The 14,387-nt window shown below is 29.9% G+C and overlaps 1 protein-coding gene across 1 annotated transcript in view; it reads right to left on the bottom strand.

Annotated features, from left to right (window-relative positions):
• LOC147814226 (uncharacterized) overlaps positions 1-7,113 on the bottom strand; it is a 38,422-nt gene extending 31,309 nt beyond the window's left edge. The window contains exon 1 of the mRNA XM_087160279.1: positions 7,008-7,113. Within this exon, the coding sequence (XP_087016405.1) occupies positions 7,008-7,113 (106 nt within the window). The remainder of the gene's footprint in view (positions 1-7,007) is intronic.
• Between the last annotated feature and the right edge of the window lie 7,274 nt (positions 7,114-14,387).

Here is a 14,387-nt window from a genome sequence, read left to right as displayed (position 1 = left end):
GGGCGAAAATTATAAATTTATATTCAATACATGGATAGGATATTAACCAATAGTGATAAAGTAAACATCATGAATATGTCTATTGTTCTTTTTTTTACATTGTATGTGCACGAATGAGAAAAAAATATACTTACCTTAATAGGTTTTTAATCAAAAGTGATAAAATGTACATCATAAACTTTGTTGTTTGCCAAATGGTCGTAATATTGTATGGACGACAAGAAGGTAAAATATATTGTTTCATATTAGCAACTTGGATTTTGGGCATAGTATTACTAAAAACCGATATATTGAACATCATAAACACGTTTTAATTTATTGGTCTTACCATAGGCAAAAAGATAACAATGTATTGTTTCCTATTTGTTACAAGGATTGCAGGCATAGTATTACCAAAAACCAATATAATAAACATCATAAACATGTTTTTTACCTATTGGTCTATTCATTGTATGGACAAAAATGTGAAAGATATTGTTTCATATTTTGCTACCAGATTTTCGGGTACAGTATTATCAAAAACTGTAATCTATTGACTCGTATACACTTAGTGTCTGCTTTTTTAAACAAATGAGAAAATAATATTATAAATTTACCGAATGAAAAATTGGTGTTTTACATAGATATAATCTTTATCATTTACTAAAAATGTTTTTTATTACGAGGGTTGCTATTTATATTTCTGGCCTTGGCAACAGTAAGTGTTGCTAGGCGACCGCAGACGATTTTAATCGAAAGTTTGATATTTTTAAACATAAATTCAGCAGACGATTTACCATTATAGCTTCATTTGTGTTGTTGACAGTAAATTGAAAAGTTCTTCTCTTTCAAAAAAATGGAATTGAATCGTGAACATTTTCGTGTCATTATTTTTCATAAATTTCGACGTGGATTGTCAAGACAAGAGTGCTTCGATGAACTTAATTCCTTATTCAGCGATAAAGCGCCATCCTACAGCACTGTAAAAAATTGGTATAACGAATTTAATCGTGGTCGATGTTCGATCCAGGACGAATCCCGTGCAGGTCGTCCAAAATCTGCTGTTGTGCCAGAAAAGATCGATGCTGTGCGTGAACTGATAAAGCAAGATCGTCATGCGACATGCCGTGAGATAGAGGCGTCTTTGGACGTTAGTATGACTAGCATCAATAAAATATTGCATGAATACTTGAGCGTAAAAAAAAATTGTTCGCGTTGGATCCCGCATGATATGACAAACGCTCAAAAAAAGGCTCGTGTCGATTGGTGCAAGAAAATGTTGGAAAAATACGTTCAAGGTACATCAAAGGCTGTGTATAACATCTACACAGGTGACGAATCATGGATCTATGCATATGAGCTGGAAACAAAACAGCAATCAACTGTATGGGTCTTCCAAGACGAGGCAAAACCAACAAAAGTTGTTCGAGGAAGAAGCACATCGAAGTAAATGATTGCTTGTTTCTTCGGCATTAACGGTCATGTGGTAACAGTGGTGTTAGAGCAACGCAGGACGGTCATTTCTGAATGATACACGACCATTTGTTTGCCAGAAGTCATCGGAGAAATTCGAAAAAAGCAGAAGAACAGGTGAATCATTCTTGATCATGACAATGCGAGCTCTCACACATCGACTCAAACAAAGGCATTTCTGACGGAGCGAAAGATCGAATTGATGGGTCATCCGCCGTACAGCCCTGATTTGGCACGCAATGACTTCTTCTTATTCCCACACATCAAAAATAAATTACGTGGACAACGATTTTCGACCCCCAAAGAAGCGGTTGATGCATTCAAAACGCATGTTTTGGAGTTACCTCAATCGGACTGGAAAAAGTGCTTTGAAAATTGGTTCAAACGCATGCAAAAGTGTATTGATCATCATGGAGAATATTTTGAAAAACAATAAACCAATTTCGATCCTACGTATTTGTTTTTTCATTATTAGGCCAGAAATATAAATAGCAACCCTCGTACCTATACAATTTAATGCTAAATTTAAAAGCTAGATTCGTTAGCAAGATAAAGCGCATTTCGAAGTTATTTAAAAATTGTAAGTTTCAAAAGTGCTAGAATACATGGAAGAGTTGCCCTAATTATTTCTTTAAATAACTTCTTCTCAATCTAGCTATAAAAATGCTAAAAGAGGAAAAATGATCTAAGCAAACGCTTCATTTTCAAATTAAAGTCAAACGAAACAATTATATAGAGCATATTAATTACAATTATTAAGAAACTGCAATTTCAGAAACGTCAAAAGACTGTTTTCTTTAACAGGCATTTCAAAATAGGACCCCACTCTGCATTCAATTAAATGTGTTTCGCTTCGCTAACTTTATTTTTGATACCTAACGCAAAATTATGATACATCTTGATTTCTTATTTTAAATTTCTGGAATTATACGGTTAAAATTAATCAGATGCCTGCCTGAAATGGAGAAATGCTTTCATTCCAGCAATTAATCTTGTTTCATTTGTGCGTTTTAGTATTTAGTTGTTTGTTACTTTTGATAAAAATTTTAAATTTTAGGGCATTTGAGCTGTTTATTTATTCCATAAAATACGGTACATGCGTTACATTAATAAAGATTTTAATACGAATTTTTTAATATGCTTCATTTTTTACAATTATGGATACGTTAAAGAGATTCATAAAATAACGAGAAGAAACAAATGCTGCAAAGATCATGCAACATCACCTCGAGTCACTTAAATTATTTATTTACATATTTTTTATTCATTTACACATTTTTTATTCATAAACAAATTATAACGCTTGATCACCGATTAATCTCTTTACTTATATATCCATTCACGGATGTACAGATCTTCTTTTCAATTGTTCGTAGCATTCTTGATAAGCTAACGATTACTGAGAATGATTTACTGATCCATTAATATGATGATTTATTAATTTACTAGTATGATAATTCTCCCACTTTACAATTCCGTTAATGTGGTGTTTTTTTTTTGAATAACTAATAATTTTATTAACTTATTTACTGATTATTACCCTAACTGATTCGTTGATTTGATTCACTGGCAGTCATTCATGATTTAAATGGGGAGGGGGTATGTTTCTGAAGAAAAAAGTTAAAATCCTAATCTCTATGTAATTCTTAGTCCATATCTAAGTAGGTTTATAAACTTGAAAGTAAAACGAAGCATCTCGAAGCGTTTTTAACAATGTAACGATTTCGTAACGCTTTCTAATGCGCAAATAGAAATTCCTTTCTAAAACAATCTAACTTACTGGAGTTTTAATGTTTCTAAATTGGTGTTATGAAAAATATGGAAAAAAGATATTAATTGTCCAAAAAAAACTAAAAAAAAAGGAAACTGACTCAAAAGAAAATAATTACAGTGTTCTAAGAAAGCATCGTTGTAGTTGCATCCGAATCCAGGAGTTGACTAGTTGCACGAACGCTGCCCTCTATATAATATTTAATTTTTCTTTAATTACTCTTAGTTTTAAAGTATTTTCTGCATATTCTATAATATTTTCTAATGCAAACTACTTTATCTATTCTTCACAATTACCAAACACCATTCTCTAAAACAAAAATTTAGTTTCCAGAATTGCAAATACATTACTTTAATAGATATAAGCTCTTGAAACAACTTAAACAACACCACTTAACAAACTGCTCACAATTTAAGCAAATTGAAAAAGAAAGCATTCTTTGAAAAAAAAATCTATTAACCTGTAATTTAGTATACATTAGAAAAATAGTGGTTCGTAATAACTTTATCATCATGTTATTAATTTAATGCTTTCTGAAAGATTTAATCAGTCAAGACAGTTTAATAATAACTATGATGACATTACTTTCATTTTCATTAAACATGCATTAGTTGATCTTTAAAAGAGAGAAAATAAATAGTTATTCCTTCAATCTTCACTCATTTTAAAAGAATGAAAGGGGGAACAGCCGTTTTTTTTCGAGCTAAAAGAGCAAAATAAATAAAACATAAAACCATCCTCTTATCAGCAAAATGCACAAAAGCTAGATTCAATTAAGTGAGAAGAACTGAAAGGTTTAAAACTCTTAGTTAATCCCGTTTTTTAAGTTTATTTCATCTGGAATAAAGTTTAATAAAACTAAGACCCGTTAGCTGCATTCAAGTTTCTATTTTATTTTTAAATTTAAATTTATTAAAACTGGATAGTTCAATTTAAAAATATTTTTTTAAAGGTGTTATGTTACTTTATGAGTTTTATATTAATTTATGAGTTTTATATTATTTCATACAAGTAGAAATTAATTATTTTTATTCTGAAATTTTTTTAATATTTAAAACTTTAAATTTTCTTAAAACTTTCCTTTGATATTGATGTTTATAAAATTTATGACCAAGGAGGGTATTAAAAATGGTACTGCTAACTACTAGGATTGGTAAAGAACATCATAAGGATTGATATTTGTATAACTTCTGATGGAAAACTACAGGAGTATGTAGTCACAAGGAACAAAATTTCGAAAATTCACAAGAATAATCATAAAACTTTATTAGAGATAATACAATGCGAGCTAATGGTACTACACTGTAAAATATTCCAGATCATATTATGGCATAAAGTACTGGCACTTTGAGTGCATCATCAGTAAAATCCAGCATAACGTATAATTTTTTACCTTGACATATATATTATACCGCAATGTTTTCAATAATGGTTATTTAATTGGAAATAGATAAATTAGAGTTTACGTTATTTATTACTGTAACAATAGTAAATTGTTTTTTTTTATCCGCAACATGATTTGGGAAAAATGGATTTTACGATGAAAAGTAAACGAGTGTCGTTATTTTTACCGTAATTTGATCCGGAAATTTTTACAGTGCAAATAACAGAATTTTAATGTTTCAAATAAGTCCATTAAAACTAAATACACCGAACATCAACAAAGCATTAATTAATTGCCACAAATGCTGTATTGAATCTCTTTGATTGTGGATCTCTTTGTTTGATTATAACCTAATACAGTAGCATTACAATAGTGGATTGCAGAACACCACATTTCAGCAAACAATGTCTTTTCTTGTTATAAATTGTTATGCGATTCTCAAGTTTTACTTCTCACCTGTAATCAGGTTTTCAGTCAAACGGTGTGCTGCGATATCCCACTAATTTAGTGTGAAAGAAATTAAAAGATAAAGCTTCCTGTATTCTAAATGGACATAAACATATCAAACTATACTGAGGAGTGACCTCCACAAGCTACATTAACTATCGTCCTTGTTCGGGTCCGTTTCGAATATAAGTACTTAGTAACCCTACTGAGTTTTGGGACGCAAACTTGAGTCATATGGTCTTGTCCGTTTCGCGATTCTACTTCCTTTTTAAAGCTGTCACAAAATTTTTAAATATCATTCAAACTTCCGCCTCTTGTTTTTTCAATATTTATAGTTTTATTTCTTGTTTTTCACAGTAATCATCTACCAATTCTGTTTCAAAATAATTAAAATTATTAGTATAAATTTTAATACGTTGACAGAACATTTTAATGAATGTTTATATAAAAGTCCAAAATTTAAGCTTCTACATTTATTTTCGAAAATACTAAACATTTTTAAAATAGATATTTATTCTTAATTATCATCTTTATCAATTTATAAATTAACTTAATATATGCTAAATTCTTTTTTTGAAATTGTAACCATTAACTACATAAATGAATAGAAATTTAAATTAGAGGACTAGTAATATTAAATATAATTTTTACTTACACGCAACATTAATTAAAATGTATGCGATAATTTCAAAATATTGCAGCACTCTTTATAATACGTAAACAATTCAGAAATTAGACAAGCAATATTTATGAATATAATAAGTATTTAGAAAGAAAATAAATATTTGCAATTTGGAATAAGATTTCTGATAAAATTATTTTAAAATGTATATTAATGCAAATAACATCTCCAGAAAAGTGAAATAGTGACTATTTTGATTGCTTAAATTAAACCAATTAAATAATTTTCATTTTACAAGCATTTTCCATATTCAACTTTGAAACTAAAGTGGAGTCGAAAGATTATGAATTGAATTTATTTTAATTATATGTAAAAGTAATTTATTTTAAGACAACAATGGCTTATGTTAACATTAACTTGTTGACATCGTAATTTGATATTTTGAAGATAAAAAAATTTCAATCTTAATTGTTTTAAATCTTGAAATTATTGTTTTTTAATAAGACTTGCAATGTTTATAGAAGAGGTAAAATTTTAATAATACACAGTTAAAATATCTGCCGAATTCTACACTAATGTCATTCGATCATGTAATTATGAATAAATTATAAAGAAGCTTCATTATAAACTTCAATTGCTTGAAGAAAAAACGACACAGTGGAAAAAAAAACAACCGACACGTTTCGAACGGTCAAAAGTAGGCCCTCATTTTTGAGACTTGCCAGACGGAAATATAAAAAAGTGATTTGAAATAAAAGCGTAAAGTTGTGAAAAAAAATAACGCAATATAAAATTATTCATTAAAAAATGCTATTCATTTTATGTTTCAATTTCTATTTATTTTAAGATTCATTAATTTGAAGAATAAAAATATCTGTTGAAAAATAATCATTTTTTACATATCATCATTTTTTTCAAGGGGTGCATAATGGGGCATAGCATTGGTTTCCACGACCAACTGCAGAAATTAGTTAAAGAGCGTGTTTTAAGTCTGACGCCTAGGTGAACCGGTAGGGTTATGTGGTTTGCAGCCTTAAGTTGCTAACTGACGGTCCGTGGCTCTAATCCCGAACGAGGTCAAGATTATATTTAAGAAAAATATTATTTCTTTATTTATTTCAAAATGCCCAGCTGCTTCAAAATATACTAATACGAAATAACTACTACGTTAAACATAACAAATAAATTTAATAATTTAAAAAAAAACATAAACTTATTGAAGATTTAAAATTTGTCACACAGACATGCTATAAAAAATAGATAAAGTCTTTTTGTTTGCCACGCAGACTCGAACCACACAGGTTCCAAGTTTGACACAGAAACATACTTACTAACTAACTCTTCATTTACATCGAGAAAGTTCGATATGTTTTTAAGGCGAGAGACATCTGGTGGGATAACACGGGCTGTTATCTCGCATGTTACATTCTCGGGCATCCTTCGGGTTTCGTCCGCGAAACTTAAGAGAATGACTAAAAAAAATCCGAAATGATAAAAAAAAAATTCCAAAAAAAAAACAAACAAAAAAAGCAGTCTACAAAACATTAAAAAATTTTTGAAGAAAAAAAAAGCTGCATCGTTCCATCAGTAAATATGCACTAATTTGTCCATGGCTTCATATAGTCTACAGCAGTGGTTGTTAAGTTAGGACCTTCATGTTGCCCAACTTTCTCTACTTCGTATCGGTCATTGGATTTCACTTTAACAATCTTATAAGGACCATGAAACTTGGGACGCAACTTTAAACCAGTTCCAAATTGTGTTCTTTGACTCGCCACTAAGTCATCTTTTCTGTACTTGTGGGGTTGTTTACACTTTCTGTTGTGGGTTGATTTATTCTGCTGTTGAATTTCCATAATTCGTTGCTGCGCATCACTTCTAAGATCTTCTCGTTGTTTCATAAAGTAATTTTCATATTCGTCAGTTAGAATTTCTTGAACCCGTAAATCTGCTTTGTTTTTCATGGGTATTCCTATCATTAGTTGAAATGGCGTTTTGTTTGTACTGGTGGAAATTGTACCATTTATAAATCTCTGCACATCGTTTACGTGTTTGTACCAGTCCATTGGATTATCGATGGATAACTTTGTGAGAATAGGAATAAGAGTTTCGTGCAATCTCTCGACTTGACCATTTCCACGAGGTACTTCAGTTGTAATTAGAATATGTTGAATATCTTCTTCTTGACAATAGTCCTTAAATTCTTTAGACGCATATGCACCACCACGGTCTGATATAATTCTGGAGGGATTACCAAAAGTTATCTATCGTAACCGCAATTTCTCTAAAGCAGCTTGAGCATTTACATTTTGGTTGGGATAAAGCCACATAAATTTCGAAAAACCATTAATCTCAGAAAAAATAAGTTGATATTTCCTTTTTGTTGAAGGCAATGGACCTATATAGTCAATGTGGTATGTACTTAAAGGTACATATCTTCTTTAGGAATCGGGTATAAGAAACCTTCTTTCCTTCCAAGCTTTCGGTTGCATAGTGTACAGTCAACACAATTCGCTAGGACAGATTGTATTTTCGCTTTTAGACCAGGAATATAATAATTTTGTTTAATAGCTTCTTCAGTTTTTGTGAGTGCGTAATGTCTTTTACTATGAACTTCTTTAATGATATCATTTTGCATCGCTTCTGGTATTACTAAAAGATCCCTACCATTATCGTATCGATAAAGAATGCCAATTTTAATAAAGTGTATATTATCATTTCCATTGGCAATTAATATTTTAATCGCGTTTATTTGCTCATCCTCTTTTTGGACAACTGCTATTTTCATGGTTACCTCATCATGCTGAATTATAAGAGCAAAATTTCTGCTTAAGGCATCAACATGCTTCATTTGTGTAGCAGGCTGATGTATCATATCAAAGTGAAATTCCTCAAGATACAATGCCCGCCGCGCAATTTTAGGGATAATTTCTTTTTTATTCATTGTGCTTTGGTGAGCAGCGCTATCGGTTATAATTTTAAACTTTACACCTAGAATACAGTTTCGAAACTTTTTTAGCGCTTCAACTATGGCAAGAGTTTCTAATTCATAGCTACTATATTTCTCTTGTTGTTGGGACGCTTTTTTAATAATAAAATGGATTGGATAAAATTTATCATTGTCTGATTTTTGAAGAACTGCTCCGAAACCAAAACTACTAGCATCTGTATGGAGTTCTAATTCAGAATTTTGTCCATATAAATGAAGAACTGGGTCATTCGTTAAGGCTATCTTGAGCTTTTGAAAAGCTTCTTTTTGTTCATTATCGAATCAAAAATCAGCATTATTTCTAAGCAAATCACTGAGAGGTTTGGCTATTATACTATAATTTGGAATAAATTTACGGAAATATCCTGTTAATCCAAGGAAACTCATTAATTGTTTATGTGTTTTAGGTTGCGGGAATTTTTAACTGCTAATGTTTTCGAAGGACTAATAATTCCATTTTCATTTATATAACCTAGACATTCTATTGATCGCTTCAAAAACTGACCTTTCTTAAAATTTAATTCTAATCCGTACTCAGAATCCGTTTGTAAAACACGTTGCAACTTAGCGAAACTTTCTATTTCATCTTTAGCAGGAATAAAAATATCATCTAGGTAAATCACTAAAGTTTTATCTTTAATTAATTCTCTAAAAACATGCAAAATATATCTTTGAAAAACACTAGGGCTATTTGCTAAGCCAAAGGGTACTTTTAAAAATTCGTATTGTCCGTTATGTGTAATAAATGAAAAGTATTTGCGACTATTTTCATCAACTAAACAATGATAAAAAGCTGCTTTCAAATCTAAACTGCTAAATACTGTAGCTTCACCTAATTGATCGATTACGTCAAAGGGGTAGGGGAAAACGATATCGGACAATTTTTTTGTTAAATTTAAGAAAATCTCCACAACTCCTTGTAGAATTATCCTTTTCTTGCATAAAACTAGAGGTGCACAAAAATCAGAGACGCTTTCACGCACAACACCGTCTTTTAACCATGTATCAATTTGTTTTTCTAATATTGTTTTTCTACTATTTCTATAATTTTTGATATAATACATCACTACACATGGCTATTTCACTGCCCGTGTCTACAATTGCATTAATTTCACTGTTAAATATTACAATATTTTTATCAATACGAGTTGGTTGAATTATATGTACCTTTCTTTCGGTTCATTCACGACTAGAATGACCTGATTTATTTCAGTTTATACACTTATTAGATTAATTGATCTCATTTTGCACTTATATGCCCATAATTGTGGCAGTTATAGCATTTCATATGAGCCACATCTTTATTTTGATTCGGATAATTCAAACCAGGAGAAAAGGAAGAGATGGGTGTGTTTCGTTTTTGTTGAATGGGAAATGTTTTGGTTTTAAAGATTGAATTCTTATTAGGGGTGTCTACTTTTTTGTTATTATTCGCGCGTTTTTGTATGCTTCTAGCTCATCAATCAATACACTTAATTCAGTTATTTGGTGTAAATCATCCAATAAATGTCCGCGGATATCTGACGGTAATTTTCTTCTTACTTGGTCAACGACCATATATTCCTTTAGCTTGTCAAAGTCTTCTATTTTCAAACCGCTAATCCACTCGTAAAAATGGTGGTTTAATTGATATGCGAAATCTCTCCAAGAAACATTTACTTCGTCTCAATGGAAAGAAAATTTCTGACGGAATTGTTCCGGGAATAGTTTAAGGAGTTTCAGAAGCAAAGTTTTAACAAAATTATAGTCTGCAGTTAATTTTTCCGGCTCTTGAGCAATTACTTGAACAATGCTCAGTGGGAGAAGTCCCATAAAATATGTAACGAATTCAGTTTTATTTATATTTATTTTGTTTGCTTGTCTATCAAATAACTGTAAATAAGTACTGATATCTGTTTCATTGGCATCAAAGCTTTTAATTACTTTATACAAGTCACTTGTTTTTAATGTTTCTGTTGCTGGAATCGGAGTTCCGTTTTGCTGATTTAAATTGTTCGCTTTAAGCTTTTCAAGCTGAATTTCCTGTGCTACTTTTTCTTTTTCGGCAGTCGCTTTTTCCAAGCGTTCTGAAGCAATATTTTCTAACACATTTTTCTTAAATATTTCATCATATTTAGTATCGGAAGTAATTAGCTGTGTAATATTGATAATTTTAGGATTAGGAGGAAGTGTTATCCTTAATTCTTCTGCTAGTTTTAAAAGATCTTCCTTTCTAGATCTGGACAAGAAGCACATTATTTTATTTTTCTTTATAATTCACACTGAATAATAGTAAAAAAACATAGTACTCACAGGTTCGTAATTTTCCTTTATTCAATTACAACGCACTTTTGACATGAAAATATCAGGTATATATGCCGAGCTACTTCAAAATAAGCTAATACGAATAACTACGTTAAGCATAACAAATAAATTTAATAACTTTAAAAAAAAACATAAACTTATTGAAGATTTAAAATTTGTCACACAGACATGCTATAAAAAATAGATAAAGTCTTTCTGTTTTCCACACAGGGCTATTTTGGTAAACATAACGGGTGATATTATAGAAGCAATACATAAGTCCTTTGTTTGCATTAAGTTCTCCTCAAAAGGCGCCTTAATTTTTACACTACTTTTCAACCCTACTTGTTTTAAATCAAACAAGCATAGATAAACAATTTTATTCAATAAATAAATCTCTTCACATTCTCTTAATAATTTGCAGCACTAACTAATAAAATTCTTGTAATCATGTTTAAACAACAATAAATTGAAATTTTAAGGCTTAGTACTAAAGAAGAATGAGTATAAGTATTTAATATTTTTAAAATTAGATTAAAAATAGATTGTGGAAACATTTTGTTTAATAGTTATCATAGTAAATGAAAAGAAAGTTACCAACTGACACTGTAAAAGTTGCATAGCTTTGAATTCCTAATTTTTTTGGTGTAAAGCAAAGCTTGTTGCTTTCACCGTGTTCATTTTATTGTTTATGATTCAAGTCATCCATCTAAAGTCTATTTTCGCTAAGCGCTATTCATTCACAGCTCTTTCATTGACCCAACATTTATTTTCAAACATATCTGCAAATTTAATTGAGACATTTTAATAGTTTGTAGTTATAAATTCAACCATCCTTAGATGCAAATCATTCATTTTCTTATAATTAAACGGTACTGAAAGCTTTCCTGTTAAAGGGCATAGAAATCTTAAATTGCACTTTTATGTAATCGAGAATTGTTTCGAAATTAGAAATTTTCTAAAGACAGTGGAAATGAGGGTTATAAATTAGATACAGAAAAGAATTTATCACAAGGACTTCAACAGAATAGGAAATGTATAATTGACTCAGTATGCCCATCGGAACTTGTTGACATTTAAGATGACTTTACCCAAACTCAATCGACTTTAACACACTCAATATCTCTCTGTTCCCACCTTGTTCTGAGAGTTTCAACCCAACTTTTTTAAGTTTAATAGATAAAGTAACTAAATTAACTTGGATAGTTTCTTCTTTTCTTAGTATAATCTCTTTGCCTTTTCTTTTGATGTCATCACATCTTAGGAGCTAAAACCTTTTCTAACAAATAGTTGTCGGGAGAAATAAGTTCAAGGTAAAGGGAAGTGTTAAAATAATTGTAAAGTTAACTTAATAACAGTTAAGCAACTTCCGCAGAATTCGTTCCGGAATTATACATTGAATAAATCAGAAAAATTAAAACTAATTGCACCCCGAAGCAGTAAATATTCACCAATTTCAAAATTTGTTTTAGAATATCTGTAAAATTATAAAGAAAATAAACTATATACATTCGTAACGGCAGTATAGTAAATGTATCTAAACGTCAAAAAATTTGCTTATAAAATATTTTTCCTATTCAAGGCATGTTGTCTATCATCGTTTTTAAATTTTACATAATTAATATATACATTTTTATCATAAAAACTTTTGTATTAAATTATTATAAATAGTTTAGTGGTTTAAATTAAATAAACTAAATATCATTTCAATAATCTAAGTCTCAAAATATATCTTGCCATATCTTGAGATCTTTTTAATAGATATATATATCTTGCCGTATCTATGCTCGCCGTATCTTGAGATCTTTTTAAGCGAATCGAAAAATTTTTGCACACAATTATAAAGTTCTTTGTCCCCAGCAAAAAATAACTTTTTGTAAATATTTATTATTTTTTATTATTTTATTTAATAATAGTCGAACATATTTGAATTGTAAGGTATAAAATTTATTACAGCGCAAAATGCGAAATTTGAGCGAAATCGGTCAAATAAATTCTGAGAAATCTAAATTTGAAAGAATAGCATTTTTAGAATGTAGCATGTTTTGTGTACAGTAATATTATTTATTTTCTTCATAATTTCTTCATAAAGAAAAATTTTAAAAAATAATTTTACATACAATTATTTTTAATAAAAAAAAGACATAATCTATTTAACAAGTAGAATTTCTTTACGCACTGCATTAATTAATACAAAATGATAATCAATTATGCATATTGTATTGACTTCAAACTATAAATAACGGTGGACTTTGCTTTCAATTTAATTGCTAACAAATATAGAAAGAGGTTTATCAGTTAGACATCTCTAAATATGCGAAAAATTTAAAAAACTAAAATCAAAGATACAATAGGTAATTCCGGGGACCGAGAAAATAAAAATTTTGTGAGAATTAATCCATTTTAAAAGTCAGTAATAAGCCTTAAGTCAATAATACTTCTCTATAATTTCAAGTTGAAATGTGGTATAATTTTTCCTAATTAACATTCTGCGCGATTTAATTGCAGGTTACGCAAAAAGGGAGAGTCTTGCTAATAATTTAAATCTTTCATTTAACTGTCGCGTTTTTTTAATAATGTAATAATTGAAACCAATAGAGTGGCGAGTATTATGACTCCCTGGAAAATATGCTTTTATGAGGTAATAAATTAAATAATTTAAATTTCGTTTAGTCTTAGTTCAAGTTTGAAAGTGAGCTTGCTAAAATAATAATTACTGAACAGTTCTCAGATATTTAAAATACATTTTTATTTTAATCTCTGACAAAAATTAAGTTTATTAATAACTCTTGTCAAAACTGGGAAAAAAAACAGTCCGCATGTTTCAAGCGCTCAAAAATAGGCACTCATTTGCAAGACTAGCCAGACGTGAGTAAGAAAGAACTTTATTTGGAAGATAAAACGCAAAGTTGAAAACGAAGAATGAAAAAAAAAAGTAGGTATGAGAAACCCAAATTAGAAAAGCCACAGTAGCCGGTAGGAAAAAAAAGAAAAACAGAACAACAAAAAACCACTGTGGCTGAGAGGAGCAAATCAGGTTAAAATCCATTTCCACTCACTATTAGATATCATTTGATTAAAAACTACATTCACTTCAAAAATGTAGATATTGGAAGTTACAGTCGACATGTTTCTAGCTCTCAAAAACTGCATCCATTTAAAGTTCCTCCCCAGTCACTCCAGCTCATCTTGATCCCCTGAAATCTTGTTTTATTCATATCAAAAATGATTATCTTGTGAAAGAAATTAGTTCCTCACCATCTCTCTATAGCTCGAGGTTTTACTCGGAAAATTGCCCCTCTTAGTCACTGTGATTTTCCCTGTTCTGTTCTTTATAATTTTTTTTCCTCCCTCAGCTACAGTTTTTTTCTGGTTTTGGTTTTTCGCCTTCATTTTTCCATTTTTCGTTGGCAATTTATCGTTTTATATTCCAAATCAC

Source organism: Parasteatoda tepidariorum, chromosome 3 (assembly GCF_982258835.1).
Source record: "Parasteatoda tepidariorum strain Cologne lab strain chromosome 3, Ptep-v5.0, whole genome shotgun sequence".
Taxonomy (NCBI): domain Eukaryota; kingdom Metazoa; phylum Arthropoda; class Arachnida; order Araneae; family Theridiidae; genus Parasteatoda; species Parasteatoda tepidariorum.
The sequence above is the reverse complement of the archived record's forward strand: the minus strand, read 5'-3'. Positions and strand labels throughout refer to the sequence as shown.